Here is a 14004-nt window from a genome sequence, read left to right as displayed (position 1 = left end):
CTGCAATAAAGAATGCCTGCTTTCTAAAACTCCAAAACGAGTGTTAGAGAGTTTCTTCGACCGGCTTTTCGGTATCAGCAGAACCCTCCTGTCTCCACAGGGCTTCCTCCTCCAGCCGCATCCTTTGCTATTCCTCCCCCATGGGTAGCCTTATCAGTCCATTGAGCACAAGGCCTGCATTATTCAGTTCAGGGTACTTGTGAGTGTTTGAGACATTTCTCAGAAAGGCTCAGAGGGCCTCCCCCCTCCCCCCTTATCTTTACCAGGTTTCCCCTCTCCACATTGTTCATGCTTCCCTCAGGCTACTTCTCTCAATCTTTGTTTCTGGGAGTTACAAGTTGTCTCCTACACCACCCCATGGCTCAAACACTCCAAGTTCTTCTTCGACAGTTGTGATCTGTACATAGCGAACAGGTACAGAGGAAAGAGAAGACAGAAGGCGAGAGATCATACATCTAACTGCTGCAAGGCCTAGCATTAAAAACAAGAATCCACACAATACTGTAAGACCGATATTTATAAGCCATCTTCCCCACCCTGTGAGTCCAAGAGACTTCAACAGTGATGCAATCCATGCTCCTTCAAACCAGTTCCTTGGTTGCATCGCCTGGAAGAGTTCTCCAGTCTTGTCGGTGACTTCTTTCATTCTGGCACGGGCTTCCTCTATAGAGGTGGTGGCATTGTGGATGGTGATACAGCATTCTCCCTCAGTTAGATTCAGCATAGCACACACTCCATGCTCTTTCAACAGTAACATGTCCGATGCTAGTCGATTTTGTAGTGCCATCTTGGATGCCTGTTGGACCTGTAAATTTAATTCCCCAAAAGCATATCTCATCCAATTACTCAGGACGTGCATCTGCCAAGTAATATTTTCTAATACAAATTGGTGTCTTTTAAGGGTTACATAAGGATTAAATGTATTTTCTAACATCAGAGATGTTGTCATGCTCCAAGTGTAATAATCAGGTACTTGGACTCCATGTATCACCCACTCAGCTCATGCCTGAGGGCTGCCATCATCCTGGCGCCTTCGACCCTGAAGAGATGTTGAGAAATTAAACACCCTATTTGGACACATTGTTGGAATGCCAATTCCACATTTTAGACCAGCATATTGTACTACATTAAGATGAGCATATAGTTTCCCATCCAAACATCCCCACACCATGCCCCTAGGGGCCGCATATAGTGTGGTCTCACATGTATTGATATCATCCCTCGGAACTCAAGTGGCCCGTATTTTTCTGTTCCATTCCGGTCTCGAGTCCAGATGGTGGCTGGTGGGTATTACAGAAATGAACCAGGTTTGAGTATTATTGGTCATCTGATTACACAAGGGGTCCTGGTTTAAATATCCATAATTAGGATAACCCCAGCAGGTACACATGTCCCTAATCAAGGTTCTGATTTCCAGTATCCACCATGTTTCCATTGGATTCCCTGCTCCAGTGGAGCAATTGATTATATGGGTACAATTTAACAACGTAGACTTTTCCCAATTAGAGTTTTTTACAAATGTCTTATTTAATAACGGGAGCAGGTGGCCCAATAACATTTGTTTCACTGACCATCCCCAGGCTAAGGGCTTTCTCTCTAGGAAGGAATATGTTCCCTTTCTATTGGGGAGTAATATACTGTCATGGTTTAACCCCAGCTGGAAATTAAGCACCACGCAGCCGCTCACTCACTCCCCCCCACCCAGTGGGATGGGGGAGAAAAATGGGGAAAAAAGTAAAACTCGTGGGTTGAGATAAGAACAGTTTAATAGAACAGAAAGGAAGAAACTAATAATGATAACAATAATAAAATGACAATAATAATAATAAAAGGATTGGAATATACAAAACAAGTGATGCACAATGCAATTGCTCACCACTCACCGACCGATGCCCAGTTAGTTCCTGAGCAGCCATCCCTCCCAGGCCAGCTCCCCCCAGTTTATACACTAGATGTGATGTCACATGGTACGGAATACCCCTTTGGCCACTTTGGATCAGCTGCCCTGGCTGTGTCCCCTCCCAACTTCTTGTGCCCCTCCAGCCTTCTTGCTGGCTGGGCACGAGAAGCTGAACAATCCTGGACTTTAGACTAAACATTACTTAGCAACAACTGAAAACATCAGTGTGTTATCAACATTCTTCTCATACTAAATCCAAAACATAACACTATACCAGCTACTAGGAAGAAAATTAACTCTATCCCAACCGAAACCAGGATGGAATACACCATGTAGGAGTCCATTTTTCAGTATATTACAGTTCAAAGGAGGTTGTTTCTGGTGAGGCTGACCAGAACGGGACTTGACTGCAAGATATGTTGTGATAAGAGGGACAACCAGTTATGCTCCATCTTGTTTTCCGTAGGCCTGATTCATTGTACGCCTGTTCAAACCCTTGTGGGCAGGCCTGATTTGTTGTCTTTAGTACGTTTGTGAAGTAGACTTCCAATCTCCATCACTGTCGTGGTTTAACCCCAGCCAGCAACTAAGCACCACGCAGCCGCTCACTCACTCCCCCCCACCCAGTGGGATGGGGGAGAAAAATCATGAAAAAGAAGCAAAACCCATGGGTTGAGATAAGAACAGTTTAACAGAACAGAAAAGAAGAAACAAATAATGATAATGATAACACTAATAAAATGACAACAGCAATAATGAAAGGATTGGAATGTACAAATGATGCGCAGTGCAATTGCTCACCACCCGCCGACCAACACCCAGCTAGTCCCCGAGCGGCGATTCCCCGCCCCCACTTCCCAGTTCCTATACTAGATGGGACATCACATGGTATGGAATACCCCTTTGGCCACTTTGGGGCAGCTGCCCTGGCTGTGTCCTGTGCCAACTTCTTGTGCCCCTCCAGCTTTCTCGCTGGCTGGGCATGAGAAGCTGAAAAATCCTTGACATTAGTCTAAACACTACTAGCAACAACTGAAAACATCAGTGTTATCAACATTCTTCACATACTGAACTCAAAACATAGCACTGTACCAGCTACTAGGAAGACAATGAACTCTATCCCAGCTGAAACTAGGACAATCACTTACACGTATCATTATAAGTGGGGGTGATATTTGATGGGACATCATAAAAGGCTGCCTTGTCCCTTCTCCATCCACCATAGCTTGCAAAATCGTTGTTAGGCTGATATTCAAAAGGATTTCAACATAAACCCCGTCCCATTCTGTTCAGTCTGCAGGGAGTTCACCCAGATGGTTAAATTTACTGGTATAAGGGTAAACTTAATATCCTGGTTTATGGCTTTTGGAATTGGAATACATATACCTTGGTCAGTGTGATTCCAAATATACATAAAACCATGAGTTAGTTCCCATGCTAAATTTGGGGATTCCTCTCCTCGAGTCCCACCAAGAGCGGTGAAGAGGAGAGAGACACAAACTTTCCAAAACATTTTATAATAATACAAACAACTTAAACTTATGGCAAAGGGTCAATATTAGACATACCAAAACATCTTTCTCTATTTAAACATAAATAGACAAAAGATAAGATTAAACAAATAACACACACAATTATCAACACAGTCAAGGTTAACATAGGTCCCACGTTGTTTTCTTTTCCTCCTCTTTAGATCTAAAATGTATACAAAAAAGAAACAGAATAAAATAGGAAAAGGTCTTGGGGGTAGTATGGGGTATGGAAAACCCACTGGATTCCTTCTTCCTGAGCCCACTCCTGAACCACCCCAGCAGTAAAGTGGCTTCTGTTGTCCGATTGGATCGATTTGGGTTTAGGCAAGCAGCTAAACCATCCTTTTAACCCCTTCACCATACTTTCCCCTGTTGCTCAAGATACAGCTTCTGCTTGGGTTAGGCCCAATACTATTTCAACCCCCACCAATACATAGCGTTTTCCCTTGGAAACCTGGAAAGGACCAATATAATCCACCTGCCAGGTGTCCCACAGTCCCTTATTGTCCCTTAGGTGTAGGAGTTGGCCCTTAAAAGGGTTCTGTTCTCCTAGCCGAGTACGGCATAGACCACATGCTGAAATAATGGTTTCGCACAATTTCCTGGTTACAGACCATCCCCTACTTACTGCCTCTTTAAACAAATCTTTGCTCCCTGAATGGCCTTGTTTTACATGCAACCACTCCAATACGTGTTCCCATTTTTCCTCTTCACCCTCTACAGTCAACCTTGCTAAGTTGGTCAACGAATCCACCTGAATATTCAAAAGGTCTCCTGTCTGGTGTACAGCAACCCATGCTACTAAAAAGGATTTCCGTTTGGCAATGTTCAATATTTCCTCCCATTTTTCTCGTTGCCACACCGGTACCCGATTGACCTCCCATTGATTTTGTTCCCAAAATGGGAGCCATTCGGTACATCCCTGTTACGGATGCACGCATAACCAAATCCAACAGGTGTTAAAACTCAGATTTATTCTTCAGTAAAAGTGAGTTAGAAGTCCGGTAACATTTTATAAAACCACAGGCTCAATGATGTAAAGAGAATTAATACTACACGGCCGACTCAAGAATCCCCAAGATTTAAAGTGATGGCTCCAAAACGAGCGTATCACTCACCTAAAAGCTGAGGGCTCTCTCCCTCGAGGAGTTACCTCGGGCGGTGCCCCGGCCTGAGGGGGAGTCCCCGACTGCAGACCCGCTGCTCCGAGGAGGACTGCCAATGTGTCCTCCGGCGGGACCCCGTTTATACCCTTGTCGAATCTGACCTGTGGTCATCTGATTCTATTGGCTAGGAGGGTCACCTCGGTGTACCTGGTGCATCTCGATTGGCCAGTTCAAATTTCAACCTGCAGCCTCCAGGGTTTCCTTCCCCTTTTCCCTGCCTGGAGAAGTTTTGTTTCCTGCTGGTGGGATGGGGGGGCGGGGGGGGAATGTACTGCCACAATCCCTTAAACACAGTGTATGAATCTGTGTAAATAAACACTGGTTCTTTAGCTTCAGCCTCTTTAGTAATTACGCTCCATGCAGTGACCAATTCTCCTACCTGAGTGCTTCCCTCACTTTCCGTCACAATTTGGTTCCCCGAATCAACATGCAGGGCTGCTGCTCCGTATTTCCACACCTTTCCCTCTCTCCTACAGGATGCGTCAGTAAACCATACATTCTTCAGGTAGGATTCGAATGGAGGAGCTGGTTTTATGCATGAGGGAGGAGGTTCTGTGTCTGGGTGGTCAGAGGGCAGATCTTGTATTTAGAGCACTTTGGGTGTTCCCTCCTCTATCTGTCCTGCGTGGCAATAGTGATCTAATTGGGCATACCACTTCCTCACTGTTTCTTGCTGCTCAACTCCCATGGGGGGGGAATTCCAGCCAGTACTGGCTTCAAGACCTTAAAAGGTCCTCATAGAATGATTGATTGTTGCCATATGATTCTTTCAGCTTCCTATAGAGCTAGGCTAACCACAAAGAGACCCTTCTCCCAAATTGAGTAACGTTTTTCTGCATCTTTGAAACTGCGCAAATAAAACCCTATAGGGTGAGTCGGACCCTCCGGTCCACGTTGCCACATATGTATGGATAATCTGTGAATTGCAAAACCCCACTCAATATTGAGTGGATCTGTCAGGTGTATTGGCCCTAAGGCCTGATATACCCCAGCCTCAAAAATTAACAACTTTAAGGCTTCTTTGTGGACAGGGGTCCAGTCCCAAGTAGCCCTTTTGCATGTTAAATCATAGAGGGGGCGGGCTATGATAGAAAAATCAGGAATGTGTTTCCTGCAGAATACTGGCAAGCCTAGAGCATGTTGCAGTTCCTTCTTATTTTCAGGCATTTTTACCTGCTCAAGGGTAGTTAAAGTTTCGGGGGGAATGCACACCATTCCTCCCCTTCACCAGATACCCAGGAACTTTACCTTGGAAGATGGGAGTTGTACTTTTTCAGCTGGAATTCAGAACCCTAAATTTTCTAGGTGGGTGATTATTTCTGTCTGGGTCTGTCCCACTGTGGTGGCATCAGGGCCACCAACCAGTACATCATCGATATATTGATATACTTTAAACCCCTCTCTGGGAGTAATTTGGGCCAGTTCTTGTGCCAGCATGTAGTGAGCAAGGGTTGGCAAATGGCAATATCCCTGGGGGACACGTGTAAAAGTGAATTGCATGCCTTCCCATGTAAAGGCAAAATGATCTCTCTCTGCTTCCTGCAAGGGGCCCATAAAAAACATATCTTTCATGTCAATGGTTGCCAAAATTTGGTGGGCTTGCTCCTGTATGGTCGCAATCAATTCAGCTATGTTAGGCACTGCAGCTGCCAAGGGGCTGGTGTGTGGAATGATTGCTGGAGGTGACTTATTGATATGTCCCCCTCTTAAGGGAAGGTAAACCTCCAGGGTGGAATGCAGTGGATATACACGAAATCTGTTCCATAATAATTCCCTAAGCAACATAACCTGCAACCTTAGATGTTAGCAACACCAGGGGAGCTTGGTATGTTGACTCTGAGAAACAACACGGAGGGTGGAGCGGAGTGGAGACACCACAGCCAGGCTCGGTGATATCACTGCAGGGATGGGGAACTGGAACTACTGGAACAAGAATGGAAGGTCCCTGCATTGAATCCACTGAAGCAAGGAGGTGAAATAATGGGATTCTGTCAATGTTATTGCCTTACTTCTGATTTATATCATAAATGCCCAGTTCTGGAGTAGTGACATGCTAAATCATGTTCTCTGGGTGAACTTTGCTCATTATAATCTCATTATAATACCAAAACACACCTCCATCCCAAAAGCTACCTGCCTCCAAGGTGCAACCACCCCTCACTGAGCATGCACTCTGAATTTTCTCTAGCATGTACCTTTAAAAGCAAAGTGAGAGAACTTTATACCAATTAAAGGTATGTATGACTAGAGTCACTCAAGCTCCATCTAAAAAATAATAAATTATAAAAGGGCTTAAGAGAGGAGGAATGCTAGGGAAGATACCATCATAGACAAGTCGGGAGGGCATCGCTGACTTCTGGGATCAGTCGATGGGCTGAACCTCTCTTCCCCCCATAGGGATGCCTATTGGGTGAGATTTGAACACTCGGTCATACTGAGTGCTTCCCTGGGAAACTTAGAAATCTCTATAAAGTTTTTCCATAATTTAGTGTGCTTGTAGTCGACAGTATTATTATTTGCACGTGCTTTGCAGACAGTGTATTTATCACCGGCAATCCAAAAGAACCTGTACTGTTGCTTTAATAAACTGCGCTGCTCATTAATCTAGTCGTGATAGTTCGTTAACGCAACCAAACTCCCTAAGTCTGGTAATTCTTGTGCGTTGAATGCGGCTAAGCTGAGAGTGCAGTGTGCTATAAGTGCATCCGTCGTCGTGATAGTTCAACATATTGAATGCAACCGGACTTATAGCGTTGAATTAGACATCACTCAGAAATTAAACCTAGCTGCCCCCAGCCCCTCTGACATCTGAGGATAAGCTGGAATGCAAGGGGGTTTATTTTCTGCCAAACTTCTTTACCCTTTAACTCAACACCATGTTGGCATTTAGATGCCGGTACTCAATTGTCAATCACCACTTCCCATTGGGTTTATGGACTGGCCACACCAGGGAATTATAAGGTGAGTGTGTGGGGACAATTATCCCTTGCTCTCGTAGTTCAGCTATCACCGAGGTGATCCCTTCTCTTGCTCCCAGGGGCAGGGCGTAGGGTTTCACATTAACAACTTTGGAGGGGGGAAGTGCAGGCACTTGCTGTAAAAGTCTCATAGAGGCAGTAGGGAGCCCAAATTTCTATTCCCTTCCTTTCAAATCCACCCAGGCTCCTCTCTTTAATAGATTGAGTCCCAAGATATTCGTGGGGAAAGTTCCCAAAATCATGATAGCCTCTACTGCATTTTCATTTCCAGGTAACCAGCATTTAACCCGAGCCGTTGGCTGTGGCTTAGAGTTTCAAAAAACATCTGTAACCCAAATCTGGTTTTTATCGGGAATTATGCCATTGCGATCAACAACATCCACTCTGAGTGCTGAGACTTGAGCACTGGTGTCCACTAAAAATGTAACTGGGGTTTTAAAAGGGCCAAGGGGAAAGGTAATCAATGTCTCCCTTACTATTTTCCATGAGCCTTCTTAGGTGGACCCACTGGCCATCCCCTGGCTCACTTACTGGGGACGGCACATCCAGTTTCCTGACCCGAGATAAATCAAGTCCTTTTCAGGGGCAGTAGGTGTTTGAGGGACAGTTATCACCATTTCGTTAGATTTCGGTTCCACCCCGCCTTTCCCTCGGGAGGGTTGCTTGGTCCTGAGGGGTAATCTCCTCTGGTTTTTCCATGCTCAAATAAGCTTCTCTAGGGCTGCAGTGGGCAGGCCATCCATGACACCCCGGGTGTCATGGTTTAACCCCAGCCAGCAACTAAGCACCACGCAGCCACTTACTCGCTTCCCCCCCATCCAGTGGGATGGGGGAGAAAATTGGGAAAAGAAGTAAAAACTTGTGGGTTGAGATAAGAACGGTTTAATAGAACAGAAAAGAAGAAACTAATAATGATAATGATAACACTAATAAAATGACAATAATAATAATAAAAGGATTGGAATATACAAGTGATGCACAATGCAATTGCTCACCACCTGCCAACCGACGCCCAGTTAGCCTCCGAGTGGCAATCTCCCCCCGCCCCCACTCCCCCCAGTTAATATACTAGACGTGACATCACATGGTATGGAATACCCCGTTGGCCACTTTGGGTCAGCTGCCCTGGCTGTGTCCTTTGCCAACTTCTTGTGCCCCTCCAGCCTTCTTGCTGGCTGGGCATGAGAAGCTGAAAAATCCTTGACTTTAGACTAAACACTACTTAGCAACAACTGAAAACATCAGTGTTATCAACATTCTTCTCATATCTAACTCAAAAACATAGCACTATATCAGCTACTAGGAAGACAATTAACTCTATCCCAGCTGAAACCAGGACACTGGGGAACCCCCTTCTCAATTCCTTCAGCCCACAACAGATTTCTTTTTGCCCCTAGATTTTGGGGAGTGGGGGGGGGGTCCTCCCATTGTTATGTTCTACGCACAGCAGGTTTAGATTTACCCGTTCCCACCGTAAGGCCCATCATTCGGCCATAGGTAATCAACTCTTGTGCCACTTCCCCCGAGGTCATAGCTCCCCCCTGCTGGTTCCGTCTTCCTCCCCTCAGGGCTAATGCATCCCGCAAATGGTCCTGGAGTTGGACTGCATATAGTTTTAAAGAGTCAGGCAAGCCCCAGATCAGGGGAGTCATCCTGTCGGGGTTGGCATTTAATAGCATCGGGGAGGGTTGCTGAGGTACTAAACGCCTGTCATGCATCAACTGGAGGCAGGCAGTCTTTTGCAGACTTTTGGTTAGAGTGGTTTATAGTTAGGGTCTCAATACACATTGGGTCCCCTCATTTCATGGGATCTAACCCCCCTGCCCAATATGCAACTCGTTGGGTTAAGGACCACGGTTCTCTCGGGTCGTCGGTGATCAAAAATACCCCAGGCCCCCAGTACCCCTGTGCCTCATCTTCTGACAATAAAACCTGGTCTCCGCCAGTCAATGATACCCTCCATACATATTCAGTCTTGATTTCTTGAGCTAGTCTAGTATATTTTTCCTGGATTTTTGATAGTTCGGTTGCCGAATATGGTACTGTTCAGATGGTAACTTGCGGGGCTCCTCCTGCCTGACCGTTACCAGTTGTCTCAGTCTTAATTAGAGGCCTCAACTTTGCCTACTCATTTTTGGGGTAAAAAAATTTCTCGGCTCCTCTCTAACTCCTTTGTCGGATACAAGGGTCTATCGGCCAGTTTTGCCAGACTTATAAATCCCGCTTCACTATCCGGGATAGAGTTAAGATCCATTTAGTCAGAGATTTCTTGTTTATTCTCCTCTAGTTCACATTGTAAGATTTTTTCTGGGTCCAGGGCATCCGACAGAGCCATGTGGAGTTGCTGACTGGTGTTATGCTCAGCGGCTAATTGGCTTTGCAAAATTTCAATTTGCTCTTGCAAGGACTTGACCGTTTTGGTAACATCACGTTCCTCAGCCAATTGATCCTGGAGAACTTTTACCTGATCTTGCAAGGACCTGATTGTCTCCCCTTCTGCTTGCCTGGTCAAGCGTCTATCCTTTTGGGCTGCGGTCAGTGCTGCCCCTAATACAGCACACACTATAACTTTTCCTTTACCTGACTGCAACCTTTGCTCCTTCACAAGGTTAGTGATATGACTTGCCACTACTTCTGGATTATGCCAGTTATCGTGGGCCCATACCATTCCCAGTGGAGTAGTGTTGTCCCACAAACGGGGTTTGTTTACCCTGTGTGCAAGCCAATAACACACAGAGTCGAGGTATTTTCAAACTGATTTCATTGATGCACATGAATGGGTGCCTGTCTCAAGACAGCACACCCTTGTCTCAAAAATCCTCATAATTATACGCTTAACTAATACATATTCATTGTTATTTTCCTTAATGATTGGTTCTTTCTTCTTCACCCCTCATGTAAATTAGTGCGCAGACTCTGTCTTCTTCCTTCATTGTCTTCTTTTGAGCAGGTGGTATCATTTGAGTAGGTGGTCAATGAGTTGGTGGTCGCGATCTCCCCCTGTAGGAATTACCTTTTACCTACTTCTTCCCTAATCTTGGCAGTTCCAAGCAGTTCTTCAAGGTTTATTGACCAGACCATAATCCATTAGCTTTTCTGACATAAACATAAAGCCCCATTATCTAGTAGTTAGTTCCTAGACCCTAGATCATGTCTAGTTATTGTTTCCCTATTTTAAATATTAACTGATGGGGGCTGTACACAGGACTTTAGCAGCTCCCTGTTTTTTTCAATCATATTATACATATTAATTGATAACAGTAGCACACGCCTTGTACTCCTTCAATTTCTCAAGAATCGGGAAGCAGTCAAGCACCAACATTTCCTGGGCAGTCATGGATTGCTACTGCTCAAACCTCTCCCGGCTTACAGCCTGGTTCTCCCTGTCCGTGTTCATTGGATGGAGAATTGGTATCCCTTAGGACCTTCCAACACCAAGGGGATCTTGGCCATGACGTCAATTTAAATGTCATGACCCACTCAGAAGAGGAGGGTGATCTCCCCCTGCCGCCTTTACCTTTCCCCCAGTTACGCAAGATCTTTGCTGACTCCATGCCTATTAGCAATTATTCAACTTTCCTGGCCTCCTGGGGTAGGATGTTCCCTTCTTATCAGTCTTTTAGTTCTCCTTCAGGGGCACAGTCGTTAGCAAGGCATGCATTGTTTATACAAAGGGGATCTTGTTTCACAAGACCTTTGTGGCCTTTTTAAGGTGGCTTAAGTACATCAGTTCCAGCATTGGTCCAGCCAACCGGGGGTTTCTGGTTCGTAAGAGCGCTCTTCTGCAGATTCCCACACAGTGGCACCAATCTTCCCCCTTTATGTTCGCCATATCAGTACGACCCACCTGCCTGCTACGGTTGCAGTTTCGTTTCAGGTTCTCCCCCCTTCCCCCAGGTGACGTGTAGCATGATGTGGGTTGAGAGAGGAGTGCTGTAGTCACATAGGTTTAGCGTGATCTCCGTAATCTTCATTAACGTAACAAGCTTCACAAGTTGCACCAGAGCAGAACCCTCCTGTCTCCACAGGGCTTCCTCCTCCAGCCGCATCCTTTGCTATTCCTCCCCCATGGGTAGCCTTATCAGTCCATTGAGCACAAGGCCTGCATTATTCAGTTCAGGGTACTTGTGAGTGTTTGAGACATTTCTCAGAAAGGCTCAGAGGGCCTCCCCCCTCCCCCCTTATCTTTACCAGGTTTCCCCTCTCCACATTGTTCATGCTTCCCTCAGGCTACTTCTCTCAATCTTTGTTTCTGGGAGTTACTAGTCATCTCCTACAACCAGCTACTAAGAAGAAAATTAACTCTATCCCAGCTGAAACCAGGACAACAGTATAACCAGCTGGTCAAGAGGTGATTATCCCTCTGTATTAGCACTGGTGGGGCCTCACCTTGAATACTGTGTGCAGTTCTAGGCCCCACAATTTAAGAAGGATGTTCAGGTCCTTGAATGTGTCCAGAGGAGGGCAACAAAGGTGGTGAATGGGCTGGAAGGCATGTCCTATGAGGAGCAGCTAAGGACTCTGGGTTTGTCTAGTTTGGAGAAAAGGAGGCTGCGGGGTGACCTCATTGCTCTCTGCAGCTTCCTGAGGAGGGGAAGTGGAGAGGGAGGTGCTGAGCTCTTCTCCCTGGTATCCAGTGACATGATGTGTAGGTACGGTTCAAAGCTGCATCAGGGGAGGTTCAGACTTGACATTAGGAAACATTTCTTTACCAAGAGGGTAGTCAAATGCTGGAACAGGTTTCCTAGAGAGGTGGTCAATGCCCCATGCCTGTCAGTGTTTAAGAGGCATTTGGACAATGCCCTTACTAACACGTGTGAGAGACTGAAAGAGTTAATGTCTCAAACATTGTGGTGGGCCAAGTTCTGCATAACAAAGAACCCTGCATAGCAAGGAGCCACAGGTGAAAAGAAACCAATCAGCACAGCTCTGTGTTGTGATATGCTGAGCAGGGCAGCTCACCATGCATGGCCAGAGGTCAAACAATGGTCATGCCTGCAGGGAGGGAGAAATTACTCCCCAAACGACCCCCAAGCCCACCGACCCATTTCCCTGAAGGTTCTGAAAGCACAAACCAACCGTGCATGACACCTAATTCGCCTTATGAGTTTGAGTGCCCGCCTGAAGGAGGGGCAAGGAGATTATAAAAGGACACAAAGTGAAACTCCACGCGTGCATGCCCACCGGAACTGGACCTCTAGACTGGCTGGACAAACGCTGGACCCAGGACCAGTGAAATCTTTCTCTTTTCTTTTCCTTTTTCTCTCTCTGCCTCACTCTCTCTTTCTCTTTTCCATAATCCCTACACCTCATTGCTTTAGACATAAAACCATTGACCAAGTCTGGGACTAGGAGTGGATCCAGCCACCCCTAGGCTCTTCTCTGAGGAGGAGTCTAGATGGCAAGGGGGTCCACTCTGAACCTCGTGACTCAATGGGAGGGATCTCCTTATTCCCTGAATTGATGTATATGGTTACCATGGGTTACAGGGTTTACTGAGGTAGTTCTATGCCAATTCCTGTTGAGAGAGACCCCACCACCTACTGTTATGCCTCCCAAGTTCAGTTTGCTTCTGCCATGAATAAAATGTTTAACTGATTGTTTGGTGTCGTTTCAAATTCTGAACTCACCACGACCCCTCCCTGGACTGTCCAGCACGGGTCATGATAACATGTTTTAACTTTTGGTCAGGCCTGAAGTGGTCAGGCAGTTGGACTAGATGATCATTGTAGGTCCCTTCCAACTGAACTGATACCGAAAAGCCGGTCGAAGAAACTCTCTAACACTTGTTTTGGAGTTTTAGAAAGCAGGCATTCTTTATTGCAGCACTGGATGCACAGGGGATAGTTCCACCTAGCGTGCATACCACAGCTCTAGCACTAACAGGTTATATAGAATAACTAATTGCATATTCATCAGATTAGTATACATATACATAAAAATGATTATAACTGATTATCTTAGTACTGCCTACATCCGACCATGCGCAATGAAGGATCCATTTGAGTCGAAGGGCTACTTTTACGACCACCGACCCATTAAAAGTTCTTGTTGGCTTTCCTTGAAGTCTTTATTCTTGTCCTTGTTCTTTTGTTACCGAAAAGCTCGGAATGAAGAACTTATCAACACCAATTTAGTGTAGATAAGCAGACACTTCTTTATTGACGGCCGGGTGCGCGGGCGAGTCCTCTCACGAACCACGCACACCTGTCTTCAAAACAATACACCTTATATTAAGACTTATTGATACATATTCATTAGATTTCCAAGGAAAGTTATACATATTCATTAGATTTTTGGGAAATCATTAGCATACGTGAATATCTTTTACGCAGGCGTAGTGAAGGTCTCTCCGAGGCGTGGTAAGTCTTGGAGGCGGGTAGCTTTTGACCAGGAGGTGTGTTTTGGTATTATAATGAAGCAAAGTT

General features: G+C 45.7%; 1 protein-coding gene across 1 annotated transcript; it reads right to left on the bottom strand.

Moving 5' to 3' along the window:
* Positions 1 to 1036, bottom strand: LOC121232904 (endogenous retrovirus group V member 1 Env polyprotein-like). The gene is made up of 2 exons (XM_041121415.1): positions 537 to 1036; positions 1 to 397 (listed from the first exon to the last, which is right to left on the bottom strand). Exons 1-2 carry the CDS (start codon positions 947 to 949, stop codon positions 346 to 348), a joined length of 465 nt encoding a protein of 154 aa, XP_040977349.1. The 5' UTR covers positions 950 to 1036; the 3' UTR covers positions 1 to 345.
* Between the last annotated feature and the right edge of the window lie 12968 nt (positions 1037 to 14004).

The sequence above is a fragment of the Aquila chrysaetos genome (genome assembly GCF_900496995.4).
Source record: "Aquila chrysaetos chrysaetos chromosome W unlocalized genomic scaffold, bAquChr1.4 W_unloc_1, whole genome shotgun sequence".
Taxonomy (NCBI): Eukaryota; Metazoa; Chordata; class Aves; order Accipitriformes; family Accipitridae; genus Aquila; species Aquila chrysaetos.
Note: the sequence above shows the minus strand (reverse complement) of the source record. Positions and strands in the feature narration are given on the sequence as shown.